A 26,594-nucleotide genomic window follows, 5' to 3' on the forward strand; every position below is an offset into this window, starting at 1 on the left:
CCAGTGGAATATTCCTGCAGACATTTTAATTGTCCGATTGGCAGGGAGGGGAGGAGGGAATTATCGAGGGGGTGGGCAGAGCTGGGGGAGGAATAAAAACCCTGAGGCATCACTTCCTCAAGAACATCTGTGATCCTGACATGCCATTTGGTGGACACAGAAAATCACTTCAGGAATCTCTTTTATGATCCAAGGGGATAAGTCTCCCCTGGCAGCCCATCCCTCCCCAGCCAGCCCGGAAGATTAAGCCCCTCCCCCCCCAGTCTCTAGGGCACAAGCTCCACAGGCAGCCTGAGCCCTGGGTGGTCTTTTCACAGAGGACACAGGCTTGAGTCCCATAGTTCCCTCTGTTGAGAGGAAGGAAGGAAGGAAGGAAGGAAGGAAGGAAGGAAGGAAGGAAGGAAGGAAGGAAGGAAGGAAGGAAGGAAGGAAGGAAGGAAGAAAGAAAGAAAGAAAGAAAGAAAGAAAGAAAGAAAGAAAGAAAGAAAGAAAGAAAGAAAGAAAGAAAGAAAGAAAGAAAGAAAGAAAGAAAGAAAGAAAGAAAGAAAGAAAGAAAGAAAGAAAGAAAGAAAGAAAGAAAGAAAGACCTCCTTAAAAAGCCAGCTCTAGTGGGACTACTCCAGTGGAGATCCTGTCCTTCTGGAGCTAAACAAAGAGTGGGTGCAGGATACTGTCTTACAGGGACAAAAAGCCTGAGCTACAAAATGGAGAGTCCCGAGTTCAGATCCTGCCTCTGCCACTGTCACTTACCTAAGGGATTCCCTGCTTCAGTCTTTGCAATGTGATTCCACTTGCGAAACTGAGATAATGATGCTGGACTATCTTACAAGGTTGATGTCAGGATTTCATAGCCACCCAAATCACTTCTGTGTTGAAGATGGTCACCATTGTCCCTGCATTTCATCCAACACAACCCAACAGTTATCTTCTAACTTCACAATCCCTCCACTTCTTTGGAACAGCACAGATCAGCAGGCTACAAGAGCACATCGCACAACACTTCCGTGGCTCAGAAAACATCCCTCAACTGCTTTCTACTCCCTACCCCAACTCCACTGTTACCACTTTCAACAGGGTGATCCCAGCAAGGAAACCCACCCGCACACCCACACAAACACACACACACTCTGGGCCCCTTGTACAGGTCACAGAATCACAGAGCTGGAAGGGACAACCAGGGTCATCTAGTCCAACAATGCAGGAACTTCACAAATACCTCCCCCCCCCACACACACACAGCCCTCCATATCTTCCTAACCTCCTTTTGCAAAGAGAATGTTGCTCGGTTTACAGAGTTACAGTGGAGGGAACCTCCCAGCTCAGCATCTGGATGGCTGTGAAGAGCTGGAGGTGAGTCTGAGCAGTGGAAGCTGGATAGTTAACGGCTTCCTTCCGGGAGGCCCTCTGCACAGCACTGTGGGGAACAGAATGTCAGACTTCCTTTGATCGGATCCCAGAAGGCTCTTCCTACCTACGGCCGCCCGCCCTCCATGGGGAAACCATGATTTATAGTCTTTGTGGATCAACAGCTTCATCTAATCCCTGCTATGTTGCAAGAAGGTTACAGCCAGTCATGTGGGTGATGAACCCACGTTGCTGTGTGTATCAAATCAGCTCTAACATCCCCCACCGCTGCGGCCAGATCATGTGCTGAGCTCCCAGCAGCCTGCGGGAAATGAGGAAGGGAGCCCTCGGCCACCACAAGAAGTGTCTCCTTCCTGAACCGTCGCAGGCTTTGTGCTGCGCTTGGTGCGCCTGCCTCCAATTCAGCAAAAAGGTTTCCTCAAAGAACACTTCAGGCCTCGCCAGAAAGAGTCATAAATGCAACGCTGTGTTTGGAAGGCAGATGCAAAACAGCACCGGTTTCTATTGTCCTCCTGCCACTGTCAAGAAAAGTCCTTCTAGAGCTCTCAGCCAAGATTTCCTCCTCTTCCACTTTTATCTCACTAGTTAGCAAAAGACCCATCAGAGTGATAAGTGGGGTGCGAGGGGAAGCCTTTTTCTTTTTTGAGATCTGGGGCTTCCGGGATCCACTTGCAGCAAGATCTCCATTGGTCAGGGCCACAGAGTGGGGCGTGTCTCCCCCACAGACCTCTCCCGGCAGGAGGCAGCACGTTACTTCCCGCCCCACCAGGAACGAATGGCAGAAAGACAAGCCCCTGGAGGGAACCTGCGCCTAGCGGTATAATCCCATCCCACGGCCTCGTCAAAGTGTGATAATGACCTATAATTTAGTTAGGGAGGCTGGCTGGCTGTTTGTAAAGCTCCTCACTCGCTAATGGCCATGCACACGCAAGTGGGCACATCTGCACCAGCTTCGCCCAGGAATTTACCAAGGGAGCAAGGGGGAGAGGCAGAGAATCTCTCCCTCCTAGGATACCTCCTCTGACTCTGGAAAGGAAGAGGAAAGCTGCTGGGAGCCAAGCTGGCTGGCGCTCAATTCAGAAAGTAGGGCGGGGTGGGGGGAGGGAGGGAGGGAAGGAGAAAAGTCACCCCTGTCTTGAAGCAAGCGTGATCGAGATGGGTAGCCACCTTCGTCTGTGTGTAGTAGCAGTGTAGCATGTAGCCCCATGGCACAGACTGGTAAAGCTGCGGTACTGCAGTCCAAACTCTCTGCTCATGACCTGAGTTCGATCCCAGTGGAAGCTGGGCTCAGGTAGCTGGTTCAAGGTTGATTCAGCCTTCCATCTTTCTGAGGTCGGTAAAATGAGTACCCAGCTTGCTGGGGGTGGGGGGGAGAAGTGCAGATGACTGTGGAAGGCAGTGGCAAACCATCCTGTAAAAAGTCTGCCATGAAAACGTCATGAGGCAATGTCACCCCAGAGTTGGAAAGGTGTGGTGCTTGCACAGGGGACGGCCTTTTTAGCAGTAGAACAGAGCAAGAAGCCAGTAGCATCTTGAAGATAAACAAAATTTCTTGCAAGGTATGAACTTTTGTGAGTCACTGCTCACTTCTACAGACACATCTGACACATCTGAAGAAATGAGCAGTGACTCACAAAAGTTAATACCTTGTGAAAATGTTTGTTTGTCTTCTAGGTGCTATTGGACTCTTGATACATCTGAAGAAGTGAGCAGTGACTCATGAAAGCTCCTACCCAGCCACAAATTTTGTTAAGCCTTTAAGGTGCTCCCTGGCCTCGTGCTCTTGAAGCAGCGTGGGATTCAGAGGTTCTGGGAACCTAATGTGGGGCAGACGGCCTGCCTCTAGTGATTAGGAGTGCCTGTTTGACTCCATTCCTACTTTGAACGCACACTGGTCGATAGAAGTATCATACGAGTATCATAAAGATGACTGCTCTCTCTTCCAAAGGAAGCTGAACTGAGAGAGAGAGGGGCAGGCTGGTCCTGGGACTTTTCATCACTCAGAAGTGGTAACCGCATAAATTTGCAATACAGAACTGTTTTTGAAGTCAGAAACAACAAAAGCAAAGCAAGCAACCCCATGGCTCATTCCCTGCTTTCTATTCTTCAGAGTTTCTGCTCCCTACTCCATCAGAGGTTATTCCTTGAACAACCATGACAATTATTTTATTGCATTCACGTCTTTGTACCCCAACGTGGACCCAAAGCAGCTGACATCATTTTCCTCTCTTCCACTCTGTCCTCACAACAACCCCATGAAAAAGAAGACTGCAGATTTATAACCCACCCTTCTCTCTGATTCAGAGACTCAGAGGATCTTACAATCTCCTATATCTTCTCCCCCCCCCCCAACAGACACCCTGTGAGGTGGGTGGGGCTGGGAGGGTTCTCACAGCAGCTGCCCTTTCAAGGACAACCTCTACGAGAGCTCTGGCTGACCCAAGGCCATTCCAGCAGCTGCAAGTGGAGGAGTGGGGAATCAAACCTGGTTCTCCCAGATAAGAGAGCTCTGGCTGACCCAAGGCCATTCCAGCAGCTGCAAGTGGAGGAGTGGGGAATCAAACCCGGTTCTCCCAGATAAGAGAGCTATGGCTGACCCAAGGCCATTCCAGCAGCTGCAAGTGGAGGAGTGGGGAATCAAACCCGGTTCTCCCAGATAAGAGTCCGCACACTTAACTGGCTCTCAAATCGATTCAGGTGGGAAGCTGTGTTGGTTTGACGCCTTCTCACCCAAACTAGCCCTGTGGTACACCATGGAGGGTAGGGAAATTAAGCAGGAGCTGAGAAAACCAGAGCGAGTTTGGCGACCATCTCATGATGAAGCTGCAAGAGCATCCTACGGGAAATCCCATGAGACGGCGGTGAGCGTCTCTCACAGAGAGAACCCAAACTGTTAGAAATCCAGCCACTAGCGGGGAGGCTTTTGTGAGCCTTTTCACCGATAAAGTCTTGTTGCACCACCACTGCCTGCCTGCCAAGACGAATGCAGTATGTGAACTGGGGGGCCCCCTTGGTCGTCTTTGGGTTCAATATTTGACAAGTTCAGCCGACTCTCTTGGCCCCATGTTGACAGGATCCTGGGTGATGTTTTCATTCAATTAATTAATTATGTTGTACCCCACCCTTTCCCATCAGTAGGTTCAAGGCAGCTTACAACATAAAAGCCATCAACAGTAAAAACAATAAAGCAATAACTGATGCAAGAAACAGTAACAAGTACCTATGTCTCATGTCAGACAAAGAAAGGAAAGGAGAGGTCCCCTGTGCAAGCACCAGTCGTTTCCGACTCTAGGGTGACGTTGCTTTCATAACGTTTTCACTGCAGACTTTTTACGGGGTGGTTTGCCTTTCCCCCCAGCAAGCTGGGTACTCATTTGACTGACCTCGGAAGAATTGAAGGCTGAGTCAACCTCGAGCTGGCTACCTGAAAACCCAGCTTCCACCGGGGATCGAACTCAGGTTGTGAGCAGAACTTAGGACTGCAGTACTGCAGCTTTAACACTCTGCACCACGGGGCTCTTCAGCAGAGGTTGTTTAGTAGAAAAATAGGTGGTGGAGCTCATCCAGGGATTGTTATGCAGCTGCACCTACTATTCAATGGACAAGGAGGTGGAACTCTCAGAAAGGTTCAGGAGCTGTGCTCCTGTGAGCTCCCACTGAATCTGAGGTCTGCTCTTCAGACAAAGAAAAGACCCCAGGAAAATCCCATGTCCAGATAATTTCTAGAATGGCAGGGTGCAGGAAAGCGGCCATACGGAGAGAAGGCCAGAATGTTTGGCTATTTGAATGTCCGCAGCCTCAAGGCAAAAGCCTGATAAACACAACCGCTGAAATATAATAGGAGCATAATGAGTCTCCAATTATATAAACATTTTACACTTTAGTGGAGGGATGGTGGCTCAGTGGTAGAGCCTCTGCTTGGCAAGCAGAAGGTCCCAGGTTCAATCCCCGGCATCTCCAAAAAAGGGTCCAGGCAAATAGGTGTGAAAAACCTCAGCTGGAGACCCTGGAGAGCCGCTGCCAGTCTGAGTGAACAATACTGACTTTGATGGACCGAGGGAGCTCTGATTCAGTAGAAGTCAACTTCTCATATATATGTTCATATATACACAGTTTGTAATCTATAACATATAGTAACAATTTTTATTTGACCATTATTCACATCCATGCAATAACAGAACACAGTCCCATGAGAAATCCTCACTTCCGCTTCTTGAAAAAAGTGAAAAGGGTAACAGTCCCTTCTTTCTTCTCTACCTCATAGGGTGTCTGTTATGGCGGGGGGGGGGGAGGGGGAAGGTAAAGGAGATTCAGATTATAGGGTGGGATATAATCCAATATCATCATCTTCTCTTATTCTCCGTGTTGGCGCTTTCAGCACCCACCTTCTTGCTCCCATGGTGAACTTTTTCAAGCCATCAAACAGTCCATAAGAACTGATAATGCTCATTTCCACAGGGAAGTCACTTCCACAAGTACAGATGAAGACTGAAATCTACAGCAAACAAACAGACACAGCGTCTAGTAACAGGTGGTTTCAGTACAACTTTCTCAGCGTTTTATAATGACTTGAATCCTTATTCAGAACCACAGGAGAAAATTTACATGGATCGACGTTTTATCTTGCTCTCTGTTCCTTCTTTCCAGTCCTAAAGAAGAGCCTTTAGGGCTGGAGAGAAGCGAAAGCCTTTGTTCAGTTTTGCAGGACAGAGATGTTCCACTGGGCCTTGGGTTGAGGACTGCAACAGCTCCTCCTCTCTCCTTTCTTTTCCTTCCCTCTGGGGTAGGGAAGGATATACAAATCAATGCATGCTCTGCACCTCCTGTCTGAATTATTGCAATCTGATTTTAACTGTTTAACTGCTTTTAATGAACTGGAATGTATTTATTTAAAATGTTGTCCACTGCTCTGAGCTCATTTGCAGGGAAGGCAGTCTAAGCAATTAATTAAATAAAAATAAATAAATAAAATTATTTGCCCCTTCCCTGTTGCCACTGGGATGGCAGATTCTTCCACTCATACTGCCAAAGGGAATTGTTGCCTTATTGCAAGAGGGGGAGGGGGCGGAAGAGGAGGAAGAAAAAGATGATGATGATGACGACGACAATATTGGATTTATATCCCGCCCCATACTCTGAATCTCAGAGTGGTCACAATCTCCTTTCACCTTCCCCTCCCCCACACAACAGACACCCTGTGAGGTGGGTGGGGCTGAGAGAGCTCTGACAGAAGCTGCCCTTTCAAGGACAACCTCCATGAGAGCTATGGCTGACCCAAGGCCATTCCAGCAGCTGCAAGTGGAGCAGTGGGGAATCAAACCCACTTCTCCCAGATAAGAGTCCATGCACTTAACCACTACACCAAACTGGCTCTCGCCAGGAAGGGAGAGAAGGAAGGCAAAAGAGCCAACCTGCCCTTGGTCAGCATGGGGTCATGGGAAGCACAAGACATTTTTGCTTGTTATTAAGCCAGGAGTGGCCAAACTGCAGCTCAGGAGCTACACATGGCTCTTTCACACATATTGTGTAGCTTTCAAAGCCCCCCCCACCCCGGCGGCCAGCTTGGAGAAGGCATTTTTCTCTTTCAATCACTTCTCCAAGCCAAGCCAGCCAGCAGCTTGAAGAATGCATTTAAAGCTAAAGTTGCTTTCTTTCATAAGAACATAAGAGAAGCCATGTTGGATCAGGCCAACGGCCCATCAAGTCCAACACTCTGTGTCACACAGTGGCAAAAAATTTTATATACACACATACACTGTGGCTAATAGCCACTGATGGACCTGTGCTCCATATTTTTATCTAAACCCCTCTTGAAGGTGGCTATACTTGTGGCCGCCACCACCTCCTGTGGCAGTGAATTCCACATGTTAATCACCCTTTGGGTGAAGAAGTACTTCCTTTTATCCGTTTTAACCTGTCTGCTCAGCAATTTCATCGAATGCCCACGAGTTCTTGTATTGTGAGAAAGGGAGAAAAGTACTTCTTTCTCTACTTTCTCCATCCCATGCATTATCTTGTAAACCTCTATCATGTCACCCCGCAGTCGACGTTTCTCCAAGCTAAAGAGTCCCAAGCGTTTCAACCTTTCTTCATAGGGAAAGTGCTCCAGCCCTTTAATCATTCTAGTTGCCCTTCTCTGGACTTTCTCCAATGCTATAATATCCTTTTTGAGGTGCGGCGACCAGAACTGCACACAGTACTCCAAATGAGACCGCACCATCGATTTATACAGGGGCATTATGATACTGGCTGATTTGTTTTCAATTCCCTTCCTAATAATTCCCAGCATGGTGTTGGCCTTTTTTATTGCAAACACACACTGTCTTGACATTTTCAGTGAGTTATCTACCACAACCCCAAGATCTCTCTCTTGGTCAGTCTCTACCAGTTCACACCCCATCAACTTGTATTTGTAGCTGGGATTCTTGGCCCCAATGTGCATTACTTTGCACTTGGCCACATTGAACCGCATCTGCCACGTTGACGCCCACTCACCCAGCCTCAACAGATCCCTTTGGAGTTCCTCACAATCCTCTCTGGTTCTCACCACCCTCAACAATTTAGTGTCATCCACAAACTTGGCCACTTCACTGCTCACTCCCAACTCTAAATCATTTATGAACAAGTTAAAGAGCATGGGACCCAGTACCGAGCCCTGCGGAACCCCACTGCTTACCGTCCTCCACTGCGAAGACTGCCCATTTATACTCACTCTCTGCTTCCTATTACTCAGCCAGTTTTTGATCCACAAGAGGACCTGTCCTTTTACTCCATGACTCTCAAGCTTTCTAAGGAGCCTTTGATGAGGAACTTTATCAAAAGCTTTCTGGAAGTCAAGGTAAACAACATCTATTGGGTCTCCTTTGTCCACATGTTTGTTCACCCCCTCAAAGAAATGTAACAGGTTAGTGAGGCAAGATCTTCCCTTGCAGAACCCATGCTGAGTCTTCCTCAATAACCCGTGTTCATCAATGTGCCTACTCATTCTGTCCTTGATAATGGTTTCTACCAACTTTCCTGGTATTGAAGTCAGACTGACTGGCCTGTAATTTCCCGGGTCTCCTCTGGAACCTTTTTTAAAGATGGGGGTGACATTTGCTACCTTCCAGTCCTCAGGAACGGAGGCAGATTTCAATGAAAGATTACAGATTTTTGTTAGAAGATCCACAAGTTCAACTTTGAGTTCTTTCAGAACTCTCGGATGTATGCCATCCGGACCCGGTGACTTATTAGTTTTTAATTTGTCTATCAGTTGTAGGACCTCCTCTTTTGTCACCTCAATCTGACTCAGGTCTTTCAACACCCCTTCCAAAATTAGTGGTTCTGGGGCGGGCAAAAAGTTCTCATCTTCCACAGTGAAGACGGAGGCAAAAAATTCATTCAGCTTCTCAGCCATTTCCCTGTCCTCCTTCAGTAATCCTTTTACCCCATGGTCATCCAAGGGCCCCACTGCCTCCCTGGCTGGTTTCCTACTTCTAATATATTTGAAGAAAGTTTTATTGTTGGTCTTTATGTTTTTTGCAATATGCTCCTCATAGTCCCTTTTTGCCTGCCTGATCACAGTCTTGCATTTGATTTGCCACAGCCTGTGTTCCCTTTTACTAATCTCACTTGGACTGGTTTTCCACCGCTTAAAGGAGTCCTTCTTACCTTTTACAGCTTCCATTACTTTGTTTGTTAACCACGCAGGCCTTTTCTTATGCCTGTTTGTGCCTTTCCTAACTTGTGGTATGTATTTTATCTGAGCTTCTAGGATTATAGTTTTAAATAGCATCCAAGCTTCCCCAAGGGTTTTGACCGTATGTACCTTTCCTTTCAGTTTCCTCCTCACATGCCTCCTCATCTCAGTGTATTTACCCCTTTTAAAGTTAAACGTGGTTGTGGCGGTCTTTTTGGACAACTCCCTATTTATACAAACGGTGAAATCAATAACATTATGGTCACTGCTCCCAAGTGGTGCAATCACTTTTACATCTCTCACCAAGTCTTGGGCATTACTTAGGACCAAATCCAGGATCGCCCCACCCCTGGTAGGTTCTGAGAGCATCTGCTCCATAGCACAGTCATTGAGAGCATCAAGAAACTCAATCTCTTTCTCTCGACCAGAACACATATTGACCCAATCAATCTGCGGGTAGTTAAAATCACCTATTACGACACAGTTTTTACGTTTAGCTGCTATCTTTAATCCTTCCATCATATTATAATCGTCCTCTCTCTTTTGATTTGGTGGGCGATAACAAACTCCTATAGTTAAATTTCCTTTTGGGCCCTCTATTTCAACCCAAAGCATTTCTAAAAGTGAATCTAATTCTCTGATCTCAGTCTTACTGGACCGTATATCCTCTCTGACATACAGAGCCACCCCACCTCCAACCCTTCCCTCCCTATCCTTCCGATATAGCTTATATCCAGGAATCACCGTGTCCCACTGATTCTCCTCATTCCACCAAGTTTCTGAAATTCCCACAATGTCTATGTTTTCTTGGCTCTTACGTTAAGCAAGGTTGGCTTCCCCAGGACAGGCTTTGGGGTCAGGGTCATAGCCAGGACTTCAAATTTGGTGGGGCCAAAGGCAGATTTTTTCTTTGGGGGGGGACAGGGGGCGGGCTCTCAGTGCTGAAGCCGGATCCCCCCAGGTTCCCCCGCAAGATCAGCTGCTTTGCAGCTCTGCTTTAAACCCCTTCTCTCCACTGTATCCTATGCGCCCATAGGATACAAAGGAGAGATCTCTCTCTGGTCTTTCTTAACTTCAGGCAGGGATTGGGGAGACCCTGCCCCATGGGCTCTGCTGCTGGGCTGCCTGGTTTCAACTGCGCACCTCAGCAGAGCCTGTAGAGCAGACAACTGGCTGTTCTACAGGCACCTCCTTGCTGCTCCCCACTGACTGGAGGGGCCATAAAGGCAGCACAAGGGTTCGATGGGAGGGGACTGGACTCCCCAAACCCCCTGGTAGCTATGGGCCTGACTGGGGTGCTAGGCCAGCCAGCAAACTCCATCAAGCCAGGATTTTAATCTAGATTTGGAAGAGTCCCTCTTCATGGAGCCCATTTCAGACTTCACCCCCACAAGGCCGGCCTCTCCTCCAAATCAAATCCAGATCCAGCTGTAAAAGCGGCCAGGCCCCCAGAGCCTGCAGGATGTCTCATATTTGAACTCGTGTCATTCCCACCTTCCCTGGACGCACTGCGCCAGCTAGGCAGTACCAAGGACCTCTAAGGTGTTCCTCCATGGCCACCACTGCAAGACAAAAGTCCTCCTGGCCTGCCACCCCCAGTCCACAAACCCAGGGAGAGGGCCACAGAGGGGACTCATCCATGCTGTGAACGCTAGGGCAGGAGCTGGGGCCTCCAGGTTCAGCCCCACAGCCAGGCTTCTGTATGCAGATCCTAAGAACATAAGAGAAGCCCTGTTGGAGCAGGCCAGTGGCCCCTCCAGTCCAACACTCTGTGTCACATAAGAACATAAGAGAAGCCCTGTTGGATCAGGCCAGTGGCCCCCCCAGTCCAACACTCTGTGTCACATAAGAGCATAAGAGAAGCCCTGTTGGATCAGGCCAGTGGCCCCTCCAGTCCAACACTCTGTGTCACATAAGAACATAAGAGAAGCCATGTTGGATCAGGCCAGTGGCCCCTCCAGTCCAACACTCTGTGTCACATAAGAACATAAGAGAAGCCCTGTTGGATCAGGCCAATGGCCCCTCCAGTCCAACACTCTGTGTCACATAAGAACATAAGAGAAGCCCTGTTGGAGCAGGCCAGTGGCCCCTCCAGTCCAACACTCTGTGTCACATAAGAACATAAGAGAAGCCCTGTTGGATCAGGCCAGTGGCCCCCCCAGTCCAACACTCTGTGTCACATAAGAGCATAAGAGAAGCCCTGTTGGATCAGGCCAGTGGCCCCTCCAGTCCAACACTCTGTGTCACATAAGCCGCCCTGAGCCATTCGTGGGAAGGGCGGGATATAAATCCCAAATAAATAAATAAGAACATAAGAGGAGCCATGTTGGATCAGGCCAATGGCCCATCCAGTCCAACACTCTGAGTCACATAAGAACATAAGAGAAGCCCTGTTGGATCAGGCCAGTGGCCCCTCCAGTCCAACACTCTGTGTCACATAAGAACATAAGAGAAGCCATGTTAGATCAGGCCAATGGCCCATCCAGTCCAACACTCTGTGTCACATAAGAACATAAGAGAAGCCATGTTAGATCAGGCCAATGGCCCATCCAGTCCAACACTCTGTGTCACATAAGAACATAAGAGGAGCCATGTTGGATCAGGCCAGTGGCCCCTCCAGTCCAACACTCTGTGTCACATAAGAACATAAGAGGAGCCATGTTGGATCAGGCCAGTGGCCCCTCCAGTCCAACACTCTGTGTCACATAAGAGCATAAGAGAAGCCCTGTTGGATCAGGCCAGTGGCCCATCCAGTCCAACACTCTGTGTCACATAAGAACATAAGAGGAGCCATGTTGGATCAGGCCAATGGCCCCTCCAGTCCGACACTCTGGGTCACACAGTGGCCAAAAGACCTCCAGGCGCCCTCAGGAGGTCCGCCAGTGGGGCCAGGACACTAGAAGCCCTCCCACTGTGCCCCCCCAAGCACCAAGAATACAGAGCATCACTGCGCCAGACAGAGAGTTCCAACAATACGCTGTGGCTAATAGCCACTGATGGACCTCTGCTCCATATGCTTATTCAATCCCCTCTTGAAGCTATCTATGCTTGCAGCCACCACCACCTCCTGTGGCAGTGAATTCCATGTGTTAATCACCCTTTGGGTGAAGAAGGACTTCCTTTTATCTGACTGCTCAGCAATTTCATTGAATGCCCATGAGTTCTCGTATTGTGAGAAAGAGAGAACAGTCCTTCTTTCTCTACCTTCTCTATCCCATGCATAATCTTGTAAACCTCTATCGTGTCACCGCCCCCCCGGTCGACATTTCTCCAAGTCAAAGAGTCCCAAGCGTTTTAACCTGGCGTCATAGGGAAAGTGTTGTCCATGTGTAGGGAAGAGGGTGTGTCTGACTAATCTCTCTGGCCGCCTGATCATGCCTGCTCAGAATTACTTCCAAATCAGACGGGGCCAGCATCTACAGAAGCCTCATCCCTGAGGTGGAAGTCCATCTGCGGACGGTCAGAAGAGAAACGAGCCCTCCATCAAGCACTCCGGACAGACCCAAGTTGAAACAACATTTGGCCCTTTGAGGAGCTCCAGTGTGAGGAGGTGCCCTAATCCCCTTCCCTCATCCTCCAGGACTGGCTCGGGTAATCCTAGACTTAACGCAACCACAGACAGGACAGACAAACAGCGTGCTGAAATCCTGCCTGCCGCAGCACGGTTATAAAATATAGAACGTAAGCTGAGAGGCAACTCGGCAAGGCAGGCTGACCCTGCCCACGCACTGTGCCGGGAGAGTGCCAGTTTCCCCGCTGCGAAAGCCCACAGCGCAGGTAGTTCCCTGCTCAGCCTCGGGCGCCCTGCGCCAGCCTTCCCCTGCACCACCGCCCAACACAGAGCTGGCGTCGTTAAATACGCTCCCCGGCTTTTGGCAAGGTCAGGAGCTCCATCGCGTAATCCCTTCTGTTCCAGAGATCCCTTCTAAGTCGATTTGTTCCAACAATAAATAAAGATTCTATCACTCCAACGTGCATCATCTGCAGCAGGCAAGGGGAGGAGGGGGAGAGCCAAGGCACACAGCCCCGCTGGCACAAGAGGAAGGCTGCAGTTTATGACATCAGCATATTACTCCCCCCCCCCCAACACACTCTCTCTTACTTCCCAGCTCCAAAGACACAAAGCACAGGACTCCAGACACCAGCAACCTGAGTGCAACCAAACAGCAATGCAACCTTTTCTCCGAACTGCCAAGGCCTCCTGCTCAGCAGCCCCGTTCTATCTGCGGAGCACCCGACTTGCGGAAACCCTGCTGTGCCCTTTCGTCTTTCCCCCTCTCCGTCACACAAGAAAGAGCCCGGGAAATCTCCAACTATCACTGCTGTGACGGCTTTCATAATGCACCACACACCAGGGGAGGGTTGGGCAGGAAGTGTGTGTGTGGGGGGTAAAACAGTAGATCTCGCCCCCCCCCCCCAACACAGACATTCTGCCACCAAAATCCCACTTCGGTGGCTTTCAGTGGGCTGCAAGCGTGTGGAATCTACGCTTGCAAAGTCCATGCTCTCTGTCCACGAAGACAAGTGCCCTGCATCCTGTGCTCTGGCTGCCAAGGCTAGCGCCCCGCTCCAGGCTGCTGCTGGCCTCTGCCAGGGCTGCTCCTTTCCCACCGCAGACAAGCCGCTCTGCTGCAGTGCAGCCCGCTGTTGTCTCCTTCCAATTCAGCCGTGTGCGCTGGGGAGTGGGGGGAGGGAGGGAGGGTGTTCGGCTGTACTCTGGCCCAGAGAGAGAACAGATTACAGCAAAGGAAAAGCACCAGCAATGAACCAGCCGAGCACAAACAGAAACCTGAGCAGGCGAACACGGAAGAGCCACCTTGCAGGAGCAAAGCAGCAGGAACGCACAAGCAGCAGGGGAAGGAAGCGGCCCCCAAATCAAATGCCCCGGAAGAACACACAGACACACCCTCCAAAAGACAGACACACACACACACACAGTGGGTAGAGCCTGTGTGAGAAGGTGCAAGTGAGAGCAATGGGTTGATGATGATGATATTGGATTTATATCCTGCTCTATACTCTGAATCTCAGAGCGTTCACAGTCTCCTTTCCCTTCCTCCCCCACAACAGACACCCTGTGAGGTAGGTGAAGCTGAGAGAGCTTTTACAGCAGCTGCCCTTTCAAGGCCAACTCCTACAAGAGCCATGGCTGGCCCAAGGCCATTCCAGCAGCCGCATGTGGAGGAGGAGTGGGGAATTCAACCCGGTTCTCCCAGAGTTCGTGCATTTAACCACTACAGCAAACTGGCTCTGTTGGATTCCGAGCAGTGCCTCAGAAGCCTGAGGCTTAGGCTGGTTTCTTTGCTTCAGGATTTCCATTCTGCCTGAAGGCCCCACCTCTTTTGGCCACTGTGTGACCCAGAGTGCGGGACTGGAGGGGCCATTGGCCTGATCCAACAGGGCTTCTCTAAAGTTCTTCTGTTCTCGTCTGCCATCCCACTCCGCAGTGCCTGTTCAGCCAAGGAAGGCCCCTCACCTCTCCTTGATGCAGTCTGGGCCTCTACACACACACACACACACAAAGGGGGAGGGGGTTTGGCTGTCCTAGAAGGATCCTGCCTCACCTGCTGCCCAATGCACTGGTCCCATTTTTTGCTTCCAAGCAATTCTCCCAAGCGAGGGCTGGGGGGCAGGGTTCAGGTCTTCAGCCAAGCCATTCTAGCCAGCTTTGGAGGGGGGGGGTACACAATGAGGAGGATTCAGCTCTCTCTATCAGCAGCAAGGGAAGGAGAAGAAGAAGAAAACATAAGAACATAACAGAAGCCCTGTTGGATCAGGCCAGTGGCCCCTCCAGTCCAACACTCTGTGTCACATAAGAACATAAGAGAAGCCCTGTTGGATCAGGCCAGTGGCCCCCCCAGTCCAACACTCTGTGTCACATAAGAGCATAAGAGAAGCCCTGTTGGATCAGGCCAGTGGCCCCTCCAGTCCAACACTCTGTGTCACATAAGAACATAAGAGAAGCCCTGTTGGATCAGGCCAGTGGCCCCTCCAGTCCAACACTCTGTGTCACATAAGAACATAAGAGAAGCCCTGTTGGATCAGGCCAGTGGCCCATCCAGTCCAACACTCTGTGTCACATAAGAACATAAGAGAAGCCCTGTTGGATCAGGCGAGTGGCCCCTCCAGTCCAACACTCTGTGTCACATAAGAACATAAGAGAAGCCATGTTGGATCAGGCCAGTGGCCCCTCCAGTCCAACACTCTGTGTCACATAAGAACAGAAGAGAAGCCCTGTTGGATCAGGCCAGTGGCCCCTCCAGTCCAACACTCTGTGTCACACAGAGGCCCAAAACCCCAGGTGTCATCAGGAGGTCCATCAGTGGGGCCAGGACACTAAAAGCCCTCTCATTGTTGCCCCCTCCACAAGCACCAAGAATACAGAGCATCACTGCCCCAGAGCAGGTTCTGTATCCCACCCTTCACTACCCAAAGGAGTCTTGGAGCGGCTCACAATCTTGTTCCTCCCTCTTCTCGCGACAGGGAGGCAGGTGGGGCTGAGAGAGTTCTGAGAGAACTGAGACTGGCCCAAGGTCACCCAGCTGGCTGCACATGGAGAAGGAGCGAGGAATCAAACCTCCCAGGCCTCCAGATTAAAGCCCACCGCTCTTAATCACCACAAGCTTAATCTTAATCTACCACAAGCTTAATCTTAATCTACACCAAGCTAGGAGACAACTGACACCTCTGCTGCCATTACTTCAGGCAGGGGTGGAATTCTAGCAGGAGCTCCTTTGCATATTAGGCCACACCCCTCTGATGTAGCTAATCCTCCAAGAGGCCCTGTAAGAAGAGCCCTGTGAGCTTTTGGAGGATTGGCTACATCAGGGGTGTGTGGCCTAATATGCAAAGGAGCTCCTGCTAGAATTCCACCCCTGATTACAGGTAAAGCAAAATGTTATGGTGACTTCAGAAGTTCCTGCTTGAACAGCATTAAATAGGATTTGAGACATTTCAAACAGCACACTTTAAAAAAGAGATGCGGCTAAAAGTAGGAAATTTCTCAGGGTGGCGCTTTGCAGCTTCCTGTACCTGTGCAAAGGGCCTTCCTGCCCACCCTCTCAAGGAGCCCCTTCTGGGGGAGATGGGGGAGCAGAGGGAGGCTGCGAGATGCAGTCTGGCCTGAGATCACCGGGGGAGTGCAGAGGGGATTCAAGCTTCCCCGTTCTGCTAGGGGCCTTCCCCGTACAGCGTTTGGGCTAAGCCTGCAGACAGCTTCCAGAGAAGAGCCAATCTCTCTTGTCCAGCAATGCTGGAAGAAGCCCTTTCCATTCACAGCTCTTGCAAGAGGCCTGCAGCCCCAGACAGAAGCCTGGCAGGTTTTCCAAAGCAGGTGGGGGGCAGACCCCTGCTTCCACGAACGGCACCTTCCTCAAGTGAGGCATGTGAGAGAAGGGAGCTTGTATTACCCCCGGGTTGCCCAGCATCCAGTTCTCCAAACAGAGCCTAGGGCCGTTCCAGCCTCCCCCACTCTCCCACCCACTCCAAAAGCAGACGCGGTTTGGCAAATAATCTCCTCCACAGAGAAGCCACTTAACAGCAAATTTGGGATACCCAGCTACCCTTCCCGCTTAGTAAACCGAATACTGGATTATCCCTGGAATTGAATGGACCGAGTTGGAGACAGACCTCCAGTGCTGCCCTTTTCGCATCAACCTTCAATTTGCTCTGAGGGCTGGAGTCAGAAGGGCTCCCGTTTAGCCCAGCAGAGCCTCCCCCCTCTTAACAGGGAGACCCCAAAAACAGCCAGCCAATCCCCTTCCCTGGGGCTTATCCAATCGTACCGCCCCCTTCAGCAGCTGGAATTACGCGGCAAAATGGCAGCCCCACACATTCAGGCATCCCACACCAGAATACAAGGAAAGATGTGGGAATATAAGTGAACAACGTAGGATGTTTTGGGGCCCCATTGGACAGAAAGGCCAGGCATAAATGAAGTAAATAAAGGAAATTGTTGCCTGTTGATGGCCTCACTCTAGCCTCTTCTCTTTCTCAAAGGCAGTTCTTGAAAGTCCTCGCTCAGCCCCGCCTGCCTCAGAGGGTCTCTATTGTGGGGAGAGGAAGGGAAAGGGGACTGTAAGCAGCTCTGATACTCCCAGAAGGGCGGGGTATAAACCCCATCTCCTCCCAAGGGTTGCCAGCCTCCAGGTGAGGCTTGGAGATCTCCCGCTTTTATCACTGATCTCCGGGTGGCAGAGATCAGCTCCTCTGGAGAAAATGGCTGCTGTGAAGGGTGGACTCTATGGTCATGTGCCATGCTGAGGCCCCTCCCCTCCTGAAACCCCGCCCTCTCCTGCATCCACCCCCAAAGTCTCCAGGTGTTTTCCAACACAAACCTCGCAGCCCTGTCACAACAATGGTAGCTCTAAAGAATAAGACCTGCCCTCGCTTTAGACCAGAGACAGGGCCTGCAAGGGATCCCGCTTCTAACAACAAACAAACAAATCTGGAAGCCCTGATGTTGGGAGGGGGGGAATAATGCGGCAATACTTATGATGCCACACAATTTCCATCATGCTTCTTCTAGATCAGGCGTGGCCAAACTGTGGCTGGGGAGCCACGTGGCTCTTTCACACATATTGTGTGGCTCTGGAAGCCCCCGCTGCCCCATCAGCTGGCTTGGAGAAGGCGTTTCTCTCTTTAAATCACTTCTCCAAGCCACGCATTTAAAGTTGCTTTCTTTCCACCTCTCCCCCCATCTATTTGCCCGTCTGCCTTCCTTATATTGCAGCGCTCAAACACCTAAAGTTCATGTCTTGCAGGCTCTCGGACATCTGACGTTTATTCTATGTGGCGGTTACATTAAGCAAGTTTGGCCACCCCGTTATAGATACTGCATTATTTCTTTGAGTTTTGTCCCATCCATTCTCCACAGCAGTGTGGTGGCTTACGCCTTCCCCTCCCCTCCATTTTATCTCACAACCACCCTTTGGGATAGAGCAGGCCGAGAGTGTGCGGACCTGAGAGGCTTCTATGGCTAGTGACTTGAATGTGAGGCTCCCCAGCTGGGATCTAACCCAGTGGTCAGATCCACCAACCCAGCTCTCCCTCTTCTGTCATGAGGAGGTTGAAGTGCACCTGAGAGAAATTCCTTCAGCGTCCCCAGCAGAGAAAGTGGGAAGATCCTCCAGAAGCTCTAGGAAAGCGCCCCCCCCTCTTTGTTTGGATGGATGAGCAGGTTCTGTCTCAAAGCCATTCCTCATTCAAATCCTGAGGCTTCCATTTCAAATATAGCTGTGAGGCGCTGCCCTCCCCCCCACACATGCTGAGGCCTTTTGACTAAGATCCAGGAGAGCCAGGTTCAAATCCCCGCTCTGCCACAGAAGCTGGCTGGGTGATCTTGGGCTAGGCACAGACTCCAAGCCCCACCTACCTCCCGGGGTGAGGGTAGAATGGAGGAGAGGATCAGAGGGGACCCCAATCAGGGGAATATAAATAAAGTAAATAATAAAACACGGTCCTGCCCAGAAGCTGTTGCCAGAAAGTGAGGCAGATGTCTGTCACAGGGCGCCATCCAGCATTTGACCGAGTGGAAGTACAAGTCATGGCAGAAACCAAGAGCTCTCTAAGTACTGTCACACCACTGCTGGGGAGGGGGGCACTGGAATGCAACATGGTCAACTCCTGAAGTGGGGGGAAAGCAGATACTGAAGGTCCAATCCAAATGCAGTGCTGGGAACTCAGCATTTTCCTCTTTACGGCTGCAGCTACACACAAGCCCAGTTCAGACCAGGACCCCAACAGGAGAGAAGGGGGGCAAACTGCAACATTTCAATAATTTTGGGAGGGGGAGGTTGGGGAGCTTTAACTGCTCTGAGTCAGGCCCAGCTGTGCCTCCCATGAAAACACAGCAAGCACGGGGAGTGCCACTCCGAGGGTCCCACCGGGAAACACTGCCCTGCTATGGAAAGCCATGGAGTAGCTCCTCCCACCCTCCCTCCGGTCTGCTCAGTGCCCACTGACAGCTCCACCACCTTATCTGGCATCGCTTTCACCCCACTACCTCCGGCGGCATTCTAATATATAGTCATACCCTCCATCTGCATGGCTGCCCTGCCCTGCCCGGCCACAGAAACTCAACACCTCTTCAGCAGCCGTCACCCAGAGCTATATCTGATCTCCCAGACTCCTCGGCCAGATTCCGCCGGCCGCTTCCAGCACAGGTTCCTTCTTCGACACACAGATTCCAGCTGGGCCCCCCAGAGCCCTCCTGGCCTCCCACCCTTCCCTCCGTTTACCCCCTTCAGCCCCGCTTACACTGCCTGTTTTTAAATTTAAAAAGGGGGGGGCAGGACATGTGTCCTGTACAGATTCTGAAAGACCCCAAGTTTAGCTGACCTATGGCCACCAGCCAAAGAACGCCCTTCAGCCCTTGGCGTGAATGGAGCAAGCCCTTCTGTTCTGGCCGCTTCCACCCATTTCAGACTCATTAGATTTGCTGGTGGCCGGCGCTTTGCTGCAGCTCAACAGCTGTCCCAGGAGTTAAGGCCTTCTGTGAGCACATTATCTGATGATTTTGGATTCCACGACAACTGAGTGACAGATATTTATTTTCCCCAAACCCTGCAGCTTTGACACCACTAGCCCAGCCGATATATTTGCCAAGAGGGCATTTAGAGAGAGAACCCCTGGCGGCTACTACAGGGTGGAGATCCCCACGGAAGCAAGTTAAACAACGAGGGTTTCAACTGCAGAATTGAGAGCGGGGGGGGGGGAGGGGGAGCACAGCACGGCCGGCCACAGGACTGCTCATGTACATCACCCCCATGCTCGCTCTCTTCTTTCCCCCAGCTCCAAACAGACAGGATGGGCACAATTATGATTTTGCTTTCCTTTACGGTATTGTACTTTAAGGACCATTAAGGTAGTCACTGGAGTGGACTGGAATGATTTTTTTAACAATTCCCATTTGCAATATCCACCACCTCTCCTTTTCCTTCATGTCTCTGCCCTGGGCAGCCTCCGCTCCCGACGGCCTGCCCTGAACTGCGAAGGGCATGCGTTCAGCCAACAAGTCGCTCAACTCTTTTATTTATTCATCACATCTATAAGCTGCCTTTCCACCCCACAAGTCCTCCAGGCAGCAAACAAAGGAGCTACAATAGAAAACAGGTTTTCTTTCAGATTCATAATGCCATCTAGAAACAACAAGTGGGTAGCATAAACGTGCCAGTCTGAAGGGCTTCCAGGGGGAAAAAGGTCTTGATGTGGAAGTGGAAGGGCCCAATCCGACCACCTGGGGAAGGGATTCTACATTCTGGAGTCAGTGGGCAAAAAGCCTCCTATCCCAGCCAACCTAGAGTCAGCAAAGCCCCATGAAAGACCCCATCTGTAGGTCTCTGAGCCCAGGATGGGAGCTGTGAATGGAGGAAGCCTTGCCAGCACTCTGGACCCACAGCATTTGGGACTTGGGTGGTCAAAACAGCAGTCTGAATTCAGCTGAGAACTAAGCTGGGAGCCGGCATGAGTGAAGGGTGGCTGGCTTGATCCGATCAATGTGTCTGTCTGCCTGCATGAAACAGCTTACCCTAACCCACTCCAAGACAGCAGCTGGGACCCCCTGAATTTCCACACCACCACCCTCCCTCTACAGCTGGGACCAGCCTGACAAGAACCAAAGCGCCCCCTGAGCTACTTGGCCAGAAAAATACTTTCTCTCCCCTCCCCCTATCCCAGGCACACACCTTGTCCAAAAATCAAGCTCTTTCCATAATTCCCTTTTTCAAAAAGGTCCAACGTCACACTGCATCACGCATTCACTTCCCAGCAGGCCTCTGCAAACTCACTCAAACGCCCACCGAATTGGTAGCTCTGGACAGCAGCTTCCAAAATGTAGAGGGGACAGCCTTCGCTTCAGTCTGCAAAGATGTCCCTGACCTCTGCAGACAAGATCTCACACAAACAATCATTGAGAGCTCTGGTCTCTTTCTAGTCTTTCCTCTGCTCACACTGAGCAGTAGAATAAAGAGATCCTTTAATGCAAACCACTGTCCTCCACTCCCTTCCCTGATTTCTAAAGCAAGCCTTGATTCTACCGAGCCTCTACCTCTGTCAATGGAGTCCATCAGGGCTCCATTCAGTTTAAAGCCATGCTGTTCAAATCATCTCTCTTGTGTCATTGCCTTGAACTACCAGGGCATCTCCCTCTTCCCTTTCTAAATCAGACACCCAAAGCTACATATCTAAAGCTGTCAGGAACTCTTTATAGTTACTCCCTGCTTTAGGCGTATCCCTTACCGAGTCAGGGGAAGAAGGGAAGAAATGTATTGCAACACAATACTGCTATTGGGGGACTTAGTCATCATTGGAGAGGCCTTTCAAAAGCACCAGTGGACGTTGGCCAACAATGTGCAAAGGGAAACTGAGGCTGCAACATTTGCATCAGCCTCGCACAGACTGCCCAAGGCCCTCCTGCCTCGTTTTCCATCTGGCACATTTCCATCCTCTCCTTCCTCCGCTGACCTCGGGGTGAGATTTACAACTCCCTCAACCTCACAACAACCCTGTACAGTAGGTTAGGCCAAGAGAGAGTGACTGTCCCAAGTTCAATAGCAGGTTTCAGGGTAGGGATTCAAACTCAGATCCTTCTGGATCCCAGCCCAACGCACTTAAACGTTGCGCCACGCTGGTTTTCACTGTCTGCAGCAGCCCACTTAAGAAATCATAAACAGTGCTGATTTCCTGCACCCCACCAGAACATGCCAAGATCTTCACACACATTTTCTCAGCAATTCTTACATCAGCCCTGTTAGAGAGACCACACGCGTATTGCTTTGCTGACAGAATGGCGGTTAGCCAAAGGCTACTAAGTTTGCAGGTAGAAAACGCAGCAAAGCAACCAGCATGGATTTTGCTGCCCCTACTTAAAGGCCTAGAAGAGAACTGCTTCTTCCATAAGCAAAGCAACTTGCCGGGGCGGGGGGGGGGGGGGGGGGGAGAAGTTCATGATCCCAGCTTAGGAGCTCAACAGGGCCCCTCCCAAGCAGACCCCGCCTGTGCATTCGAACTACCCATTACCATCTGGAAAGGGGGAAGAGAGTAAAATACCCCAAAATCCAGAGTCTAAAGTTACCTAACTTGCCACCACTTTCTGAGCAGAGACACAGACTACTTACACAAAGCAAATGCAGAAAGCGAAAGCAACGGAACAGGGACCTCTTGCCCAAAGACTGCTTTGAGGAAACTCTGTAGCTCCAGCAGAACACAGGCTCTCAACCAAATTAAACAACAGTCCAGCAGCCATCGTAGAGTGTCTCAGCAAAATAAAGCAGAACCGGCTGAGAATATGTATTCCACCCTTCATTTGAAGCCGCTCTTCACAAAGCAGGCAACAGTGCGGCATAAACGAGTACTTAACCCCTTCAAGCAAGGAGCAGCCGAATCCAGCTGCCCTGGCCTGGCCTTGCAGAGACAGGCGTGACGGCCAGCCACAGCCGTTCCTCAAAAAGCATGATCTGGCCACAGTGATGCAGGCTCCTCTGGTCACATCCAAGTTAGAGTGCTGTCGTGCACTCTACATGGAGTTGCCTTTGAAAACAGTCCAAAATGCAGCGACCAAGCTACTGTCAAGGGCTTGTTACAGAGATCATCTCACCCCTGCACTGAAAGACCTGCCCTGGTTGCCCGTCTGTCCCCTGGCACAATTCAAAGCGCTGGTTCTTACCCTTAAAGAGCCTAAATGGCTTGGGCCCAGGGGGCCTGATGAACTGTCTCCTTCCCATAGTTCCCAGCCCCCCAAGCCCTTCTCTTTGTGCCAAAGGCCAAGTGGTAGGCACCAAGAGGCAGGGCATTTTTTGTGGTGGCACCTCACCGCTGGAATGCTCTGCCCCTCAAGGCTCACCTGGCGCCTATTTTACTTCCTCTGGTAGGCACCTGGCCAAAATGCTTCTTTTGACTCAGGTTTTTAATTATCGGCTCTTTAATGGTCTGCTGCTTTCAGGGATAGTTTTTATGCTGCTTGTATCTAATGTCTCATTCTTGTTTAATGGTATGTGTTATTTATACTGGGGTTTTTTAAACTGTAAGCTGCCTCAAGAAGGACGCTCTGAAGATGCAACACAGAAATGTTCTAAAAAGAGATAAAGCAGGGCCACTTTTGGAGCTACGACTTCCAATGGAGATCGGAAAGCGATGGTTTCTTGGAGCCCTTCATCTGTACATAGCTGGCCAGCTCCCCCCAGCATGGAGATACGTTTCCATGCTGGAGTTGGGCAAGATGACACGCCATGCAACATTTAAAAGAAAAGAAATTATATCCATAGGAGCAGCCCAAAACAAAACATCTCGTTGCTCAGAATTAATGTTCAAGATAAATTCTTCCACTACAAAATGCACTCACATAACAATGCTTTGTTGCTGGGCATAAAGAGGACCGCTTCCCACGTTGTTTGCTTCTTAAAATGCGCCGATGCTCTCTCAAGAGCAGAGAATGTCCAGATGTTTTGTTGGCAACAGTATGCAATAAGTTTGGGAACAAACTGGGAGCCCAATAGCACCTTTAAGACCAAACAAAGTTTTATTCGGAGTGTAAGCTTTCGTATGCAGGCAGACTTCTTCAGCTGAGGGGACAGGGGACAGTGAGCAGAGCTACCTATAGCTGGTAGGCAGTGGTTTAGAATAAAGAAGACTGCAGATTTATACCCTGCCCTTCTCTCTGAATCAGAGACTCAGAATGGCTTACAATCTCCTATATCTTCTCCCCCCACACCAGACACCCTGTGAGGTGGGTGGGGCTGAGAGGGCTCTCACAGCAGCTGCCCTTTCAAGGACAACTCCTCCGAGAGCTACGGCTGACCCAAGGCCATTCCAGCAGGTGCAAGTGGAGGAGTGGGGAATCAAACCCGGTTCTCCCAGGTAATAGTCTACACACTTAACCACCACACCAAACTGGCTCTCCTTCCCATAGTTTCCAATAGATCCAGTTTTGTACCACTTTGCATTCTTGACCACTGCCCACCAGCTATATGTAGCTCTGCTCATTGTACCCCGTTCCATGCTGTGAAAGCTGACATTCTGAATAAAACTTTGCTGGTCTTAAAGGTGCTCCTGGACTCCTACTTTGTCATACTGCTTCCGACCAAGATGGCTGCCCACCTGGATCTAGCCAAGTTTGGGACTAACTCAATCCTACGCAAGATTGTTCAGAAAGATGCTCAACCAACTTCAATGGGCAGGCTGCCACTGTTCCACACTGGACAAGTCCACGCCCCTCAATACGAGCACCGCCAGGTCTTGAACTCAACACACAAGTTGCACATTCACAACAGACACTACTGGGAAAAGTTCGAACACTTCAGCCCATGAAACGTTTGGTTTCCTATTTCAGATACAGATCTAAATGGAAACGAATGTAACCTCTTCTTTATACAAAGAGAGGAATGAAGAATTTAACCCCTCATTCCCCATCACGGTTACACAGGACAGCTCGATCCAGTCCCACATATGTCCCCTCACCTCTGGCGGACAGCTTCTTCGTGTTGATAATCTTGGCAGCATATTCCTGGGACGAGGATTTTTTCACACATCTGCGGACTACGGAAAAGGCTCCCCTGGAACAGAGAAGAAAGGCCAGCCCTGTGAAACTGAGCTTACCGAAATATTCTGCAAAGCAAGAAAGTGTCACAAGCACCAGGCACTTGTAAGAGCTACAACCCAGAGAGCAGGAAAGAGGTTCTGGTTTTGTTCTTAAAAAGATCTGTTGGCTCCTGGGAAATACTGATAAATTTGAGGTCCTCTCAAAGGGTTAAGCAAGCAAGGAGCCAGATCTCTTGAGCTCTGGCATCTACCCTGCAACCACAACTCCTCCTCCTAAATCTCATCACCCCGTCCCTAAAGCAGGGAGAAACTTTTACCCAACCGGTGAGCAAAGCAAGGGAGGCGTTGTGCTCCCTCCGTGGCCACACAACCGGACAGGAGACACTTTTATTCATGCCACCTTGGCAAGGACTATATAGCAGCAGCAGCAAAAAAAAAAAAGCCCACCCGCAAAGTAGGTGAGACGAGTGGCCAGGAGAGAAGCAGTAAGGAAAGGGCCAGGGAGGCGGAGAGGGAGCAGGGGACTGAGCCCAGGGCAAAGCGGGCTCTGCAAAGGGAGTCCCTGGGAAGGAACCTCCAGCCAGGTGGCTGTCATGACACCCTCTTCCTGGCCGCCCGGCCATGCCTGTCTCCTGCTTGCAAGCAGCACAGCGTTTAGCTTGAAGGGGGGGGGGGAGCCAGAGGAGGGAGTCAGGGAAGAGAAGACTGGAGGGGGGGCGCTGGTGCAAGACAGGAGGAGGACTCAAGGGCAGCAGCACCTGCATGTCAACTCCACACACACACACACACACACCCCGCATTGGTCCGTCCCGTCCTTAAGACCAGGGCCGGCTCTGCCACTAGGCAAATCAGGTGACTGCCTAGGGCGCCTGCCTTCTGGGGCCCCATACTGGGTGCCCTCCGCATGACTCAGTGACGTTATCAGTGCTGTTGGGGGGCACCAGAAGTTAGCCTAAGGTCCCAGACAGTGTAGGGCCAGCCCTGCTTAAGACCCACCAACACAGGGCTGGGTGTGAGTGAAGAGCAGCAGCAGCCTCCCATTTGTTGTAGTGCAGAGCCCAGGAGGGGGAGACACGAGACAGCCCTGAAGTTCCGGGCTGCAGCAGCAAGGGTGGGCAGGAGGGGGCAGATCTGGCCCTTCCACTACGCAAGCTAGGCAACTGCCTAGGGCGCCAGCTTTCTGAGGGCCCCAAATCGATGTTATCAGTGGGGGGGGGGGGGCTCCAGAAGTTAGTCTCGTCTAGGGTGCTCACTGCGGATTAGTTACCCCGGGAGCCCCCCCCCAGCCCGAGACCCGCAGCCCAGAGCGCTTCGCCTCCCGCCCCCCCCCGCCCCCGAGGCAGGGAGCGCACGTGGGGCTGCGTACTTGCCGAGCTCCTCGTAGAGCTGGTACTCGTCGGTGAAGCGGGTGCACGTCGCCGGGGTGGCCATCTTCGCGCTCCGGAAGGCAGGCAGGCAGGCGGGCGGGCGGGCGGCCCAGGCTCAGCGGCGCTGCGGCGGCGTCGGGGAGGGGGACATGGGGCTGGGCCGGGCCGGGCTGCGACGCGCCTCTCTGCTGTGGCTCCGGCGCCCGCTGCCCCTCCGAGCTGGTGCCGCCGCGCCGCGCCTCTGCCCAACCGTGCGCTCCCCGCCCGCTCCACTGCGCACAGGCACCGCTCGCTCCCCCGCTCCCCTCCCCAAGACAGGCAGGCGGGCGCGCAGCACCGCGAGATCTTCCCAGACGCCTCCTCCGCCTCCGCCCCGCGCCTCCGCCTCCCAGCTGCTGGCCCCCCGGCTCCGAGGTGGCGGCGACGCTGCCCGGCGGAAGAGGGCACACGGCCGGCTGCTGGGGCGGAGGCAGGTGGCGGCGGCAGGAGGCGGGCGGGCGGGGCGAGCGCCGCTGCCTCCTCCCCTTTCCCGCCCGGCCGCCCCAGCCCCTCTCCCGGCCCCTTCTGCCCCGCCGGGGAAGCCTCCCGGAGCCGAGCCCCGGGCACACCGTGGGCAGGGGGAGCCTGCCTTCCTCCTTACGGGGAGCACC

General features: G+C 51.5%; 1 protein-coding gene across 25 annotated transcripts in view; it reads right to left on the reverse strand.

The window, feature by feature from the left end:
- Window positions 1-26,035, reverse strand: part of CAMK2G (calcium/calmodulin dependent protein kinase II gamma) — a 279,494-nt gene extending 253,459 nt beyond the window's left edge. For all 25 annotated transcript variants that reach the window (XM_060236691.1, XM_060236684.1, XM_060236677.1 and 22 more), the window contains exons 1-2: window positions 25,944-26,035; window positions 24,497-24,591 (exon numbers count right to left, since the gene is read on the reverse strand). In XM_060236691.1, coding sequence (XP_060092674.1) covers window positions 24,497-24,591; window positions 25,944-26,008 — 160 coding nt within the window. In that variant the 5' untranslated portion in view covers window positions 26,009-26,035. The remainder of the gene's footprint in view (window positions 1-24,496; window positions 24,592-25,943) is intronic.
- Window positions 26,036-26,594: the final 559 nt, after the last annotated feature.

Source organism: Heteronotia binoei, chromosome 4, assembly GCF_032191835.1.
Source record: "Heteronotia binoei isolate CCM8104 ecotype False Entrance Well chromosome 4, APGP_CSIRO_Hbin_v1, whole genome shotgun sequence".
In the NCBI taxonomy this organism is placed as follows: Eukaryota; Metazoa; Chordata; class Lepidosauria; order Squamata; family Gekkonidae; genus Heteronotia; species Heteronotia binoei.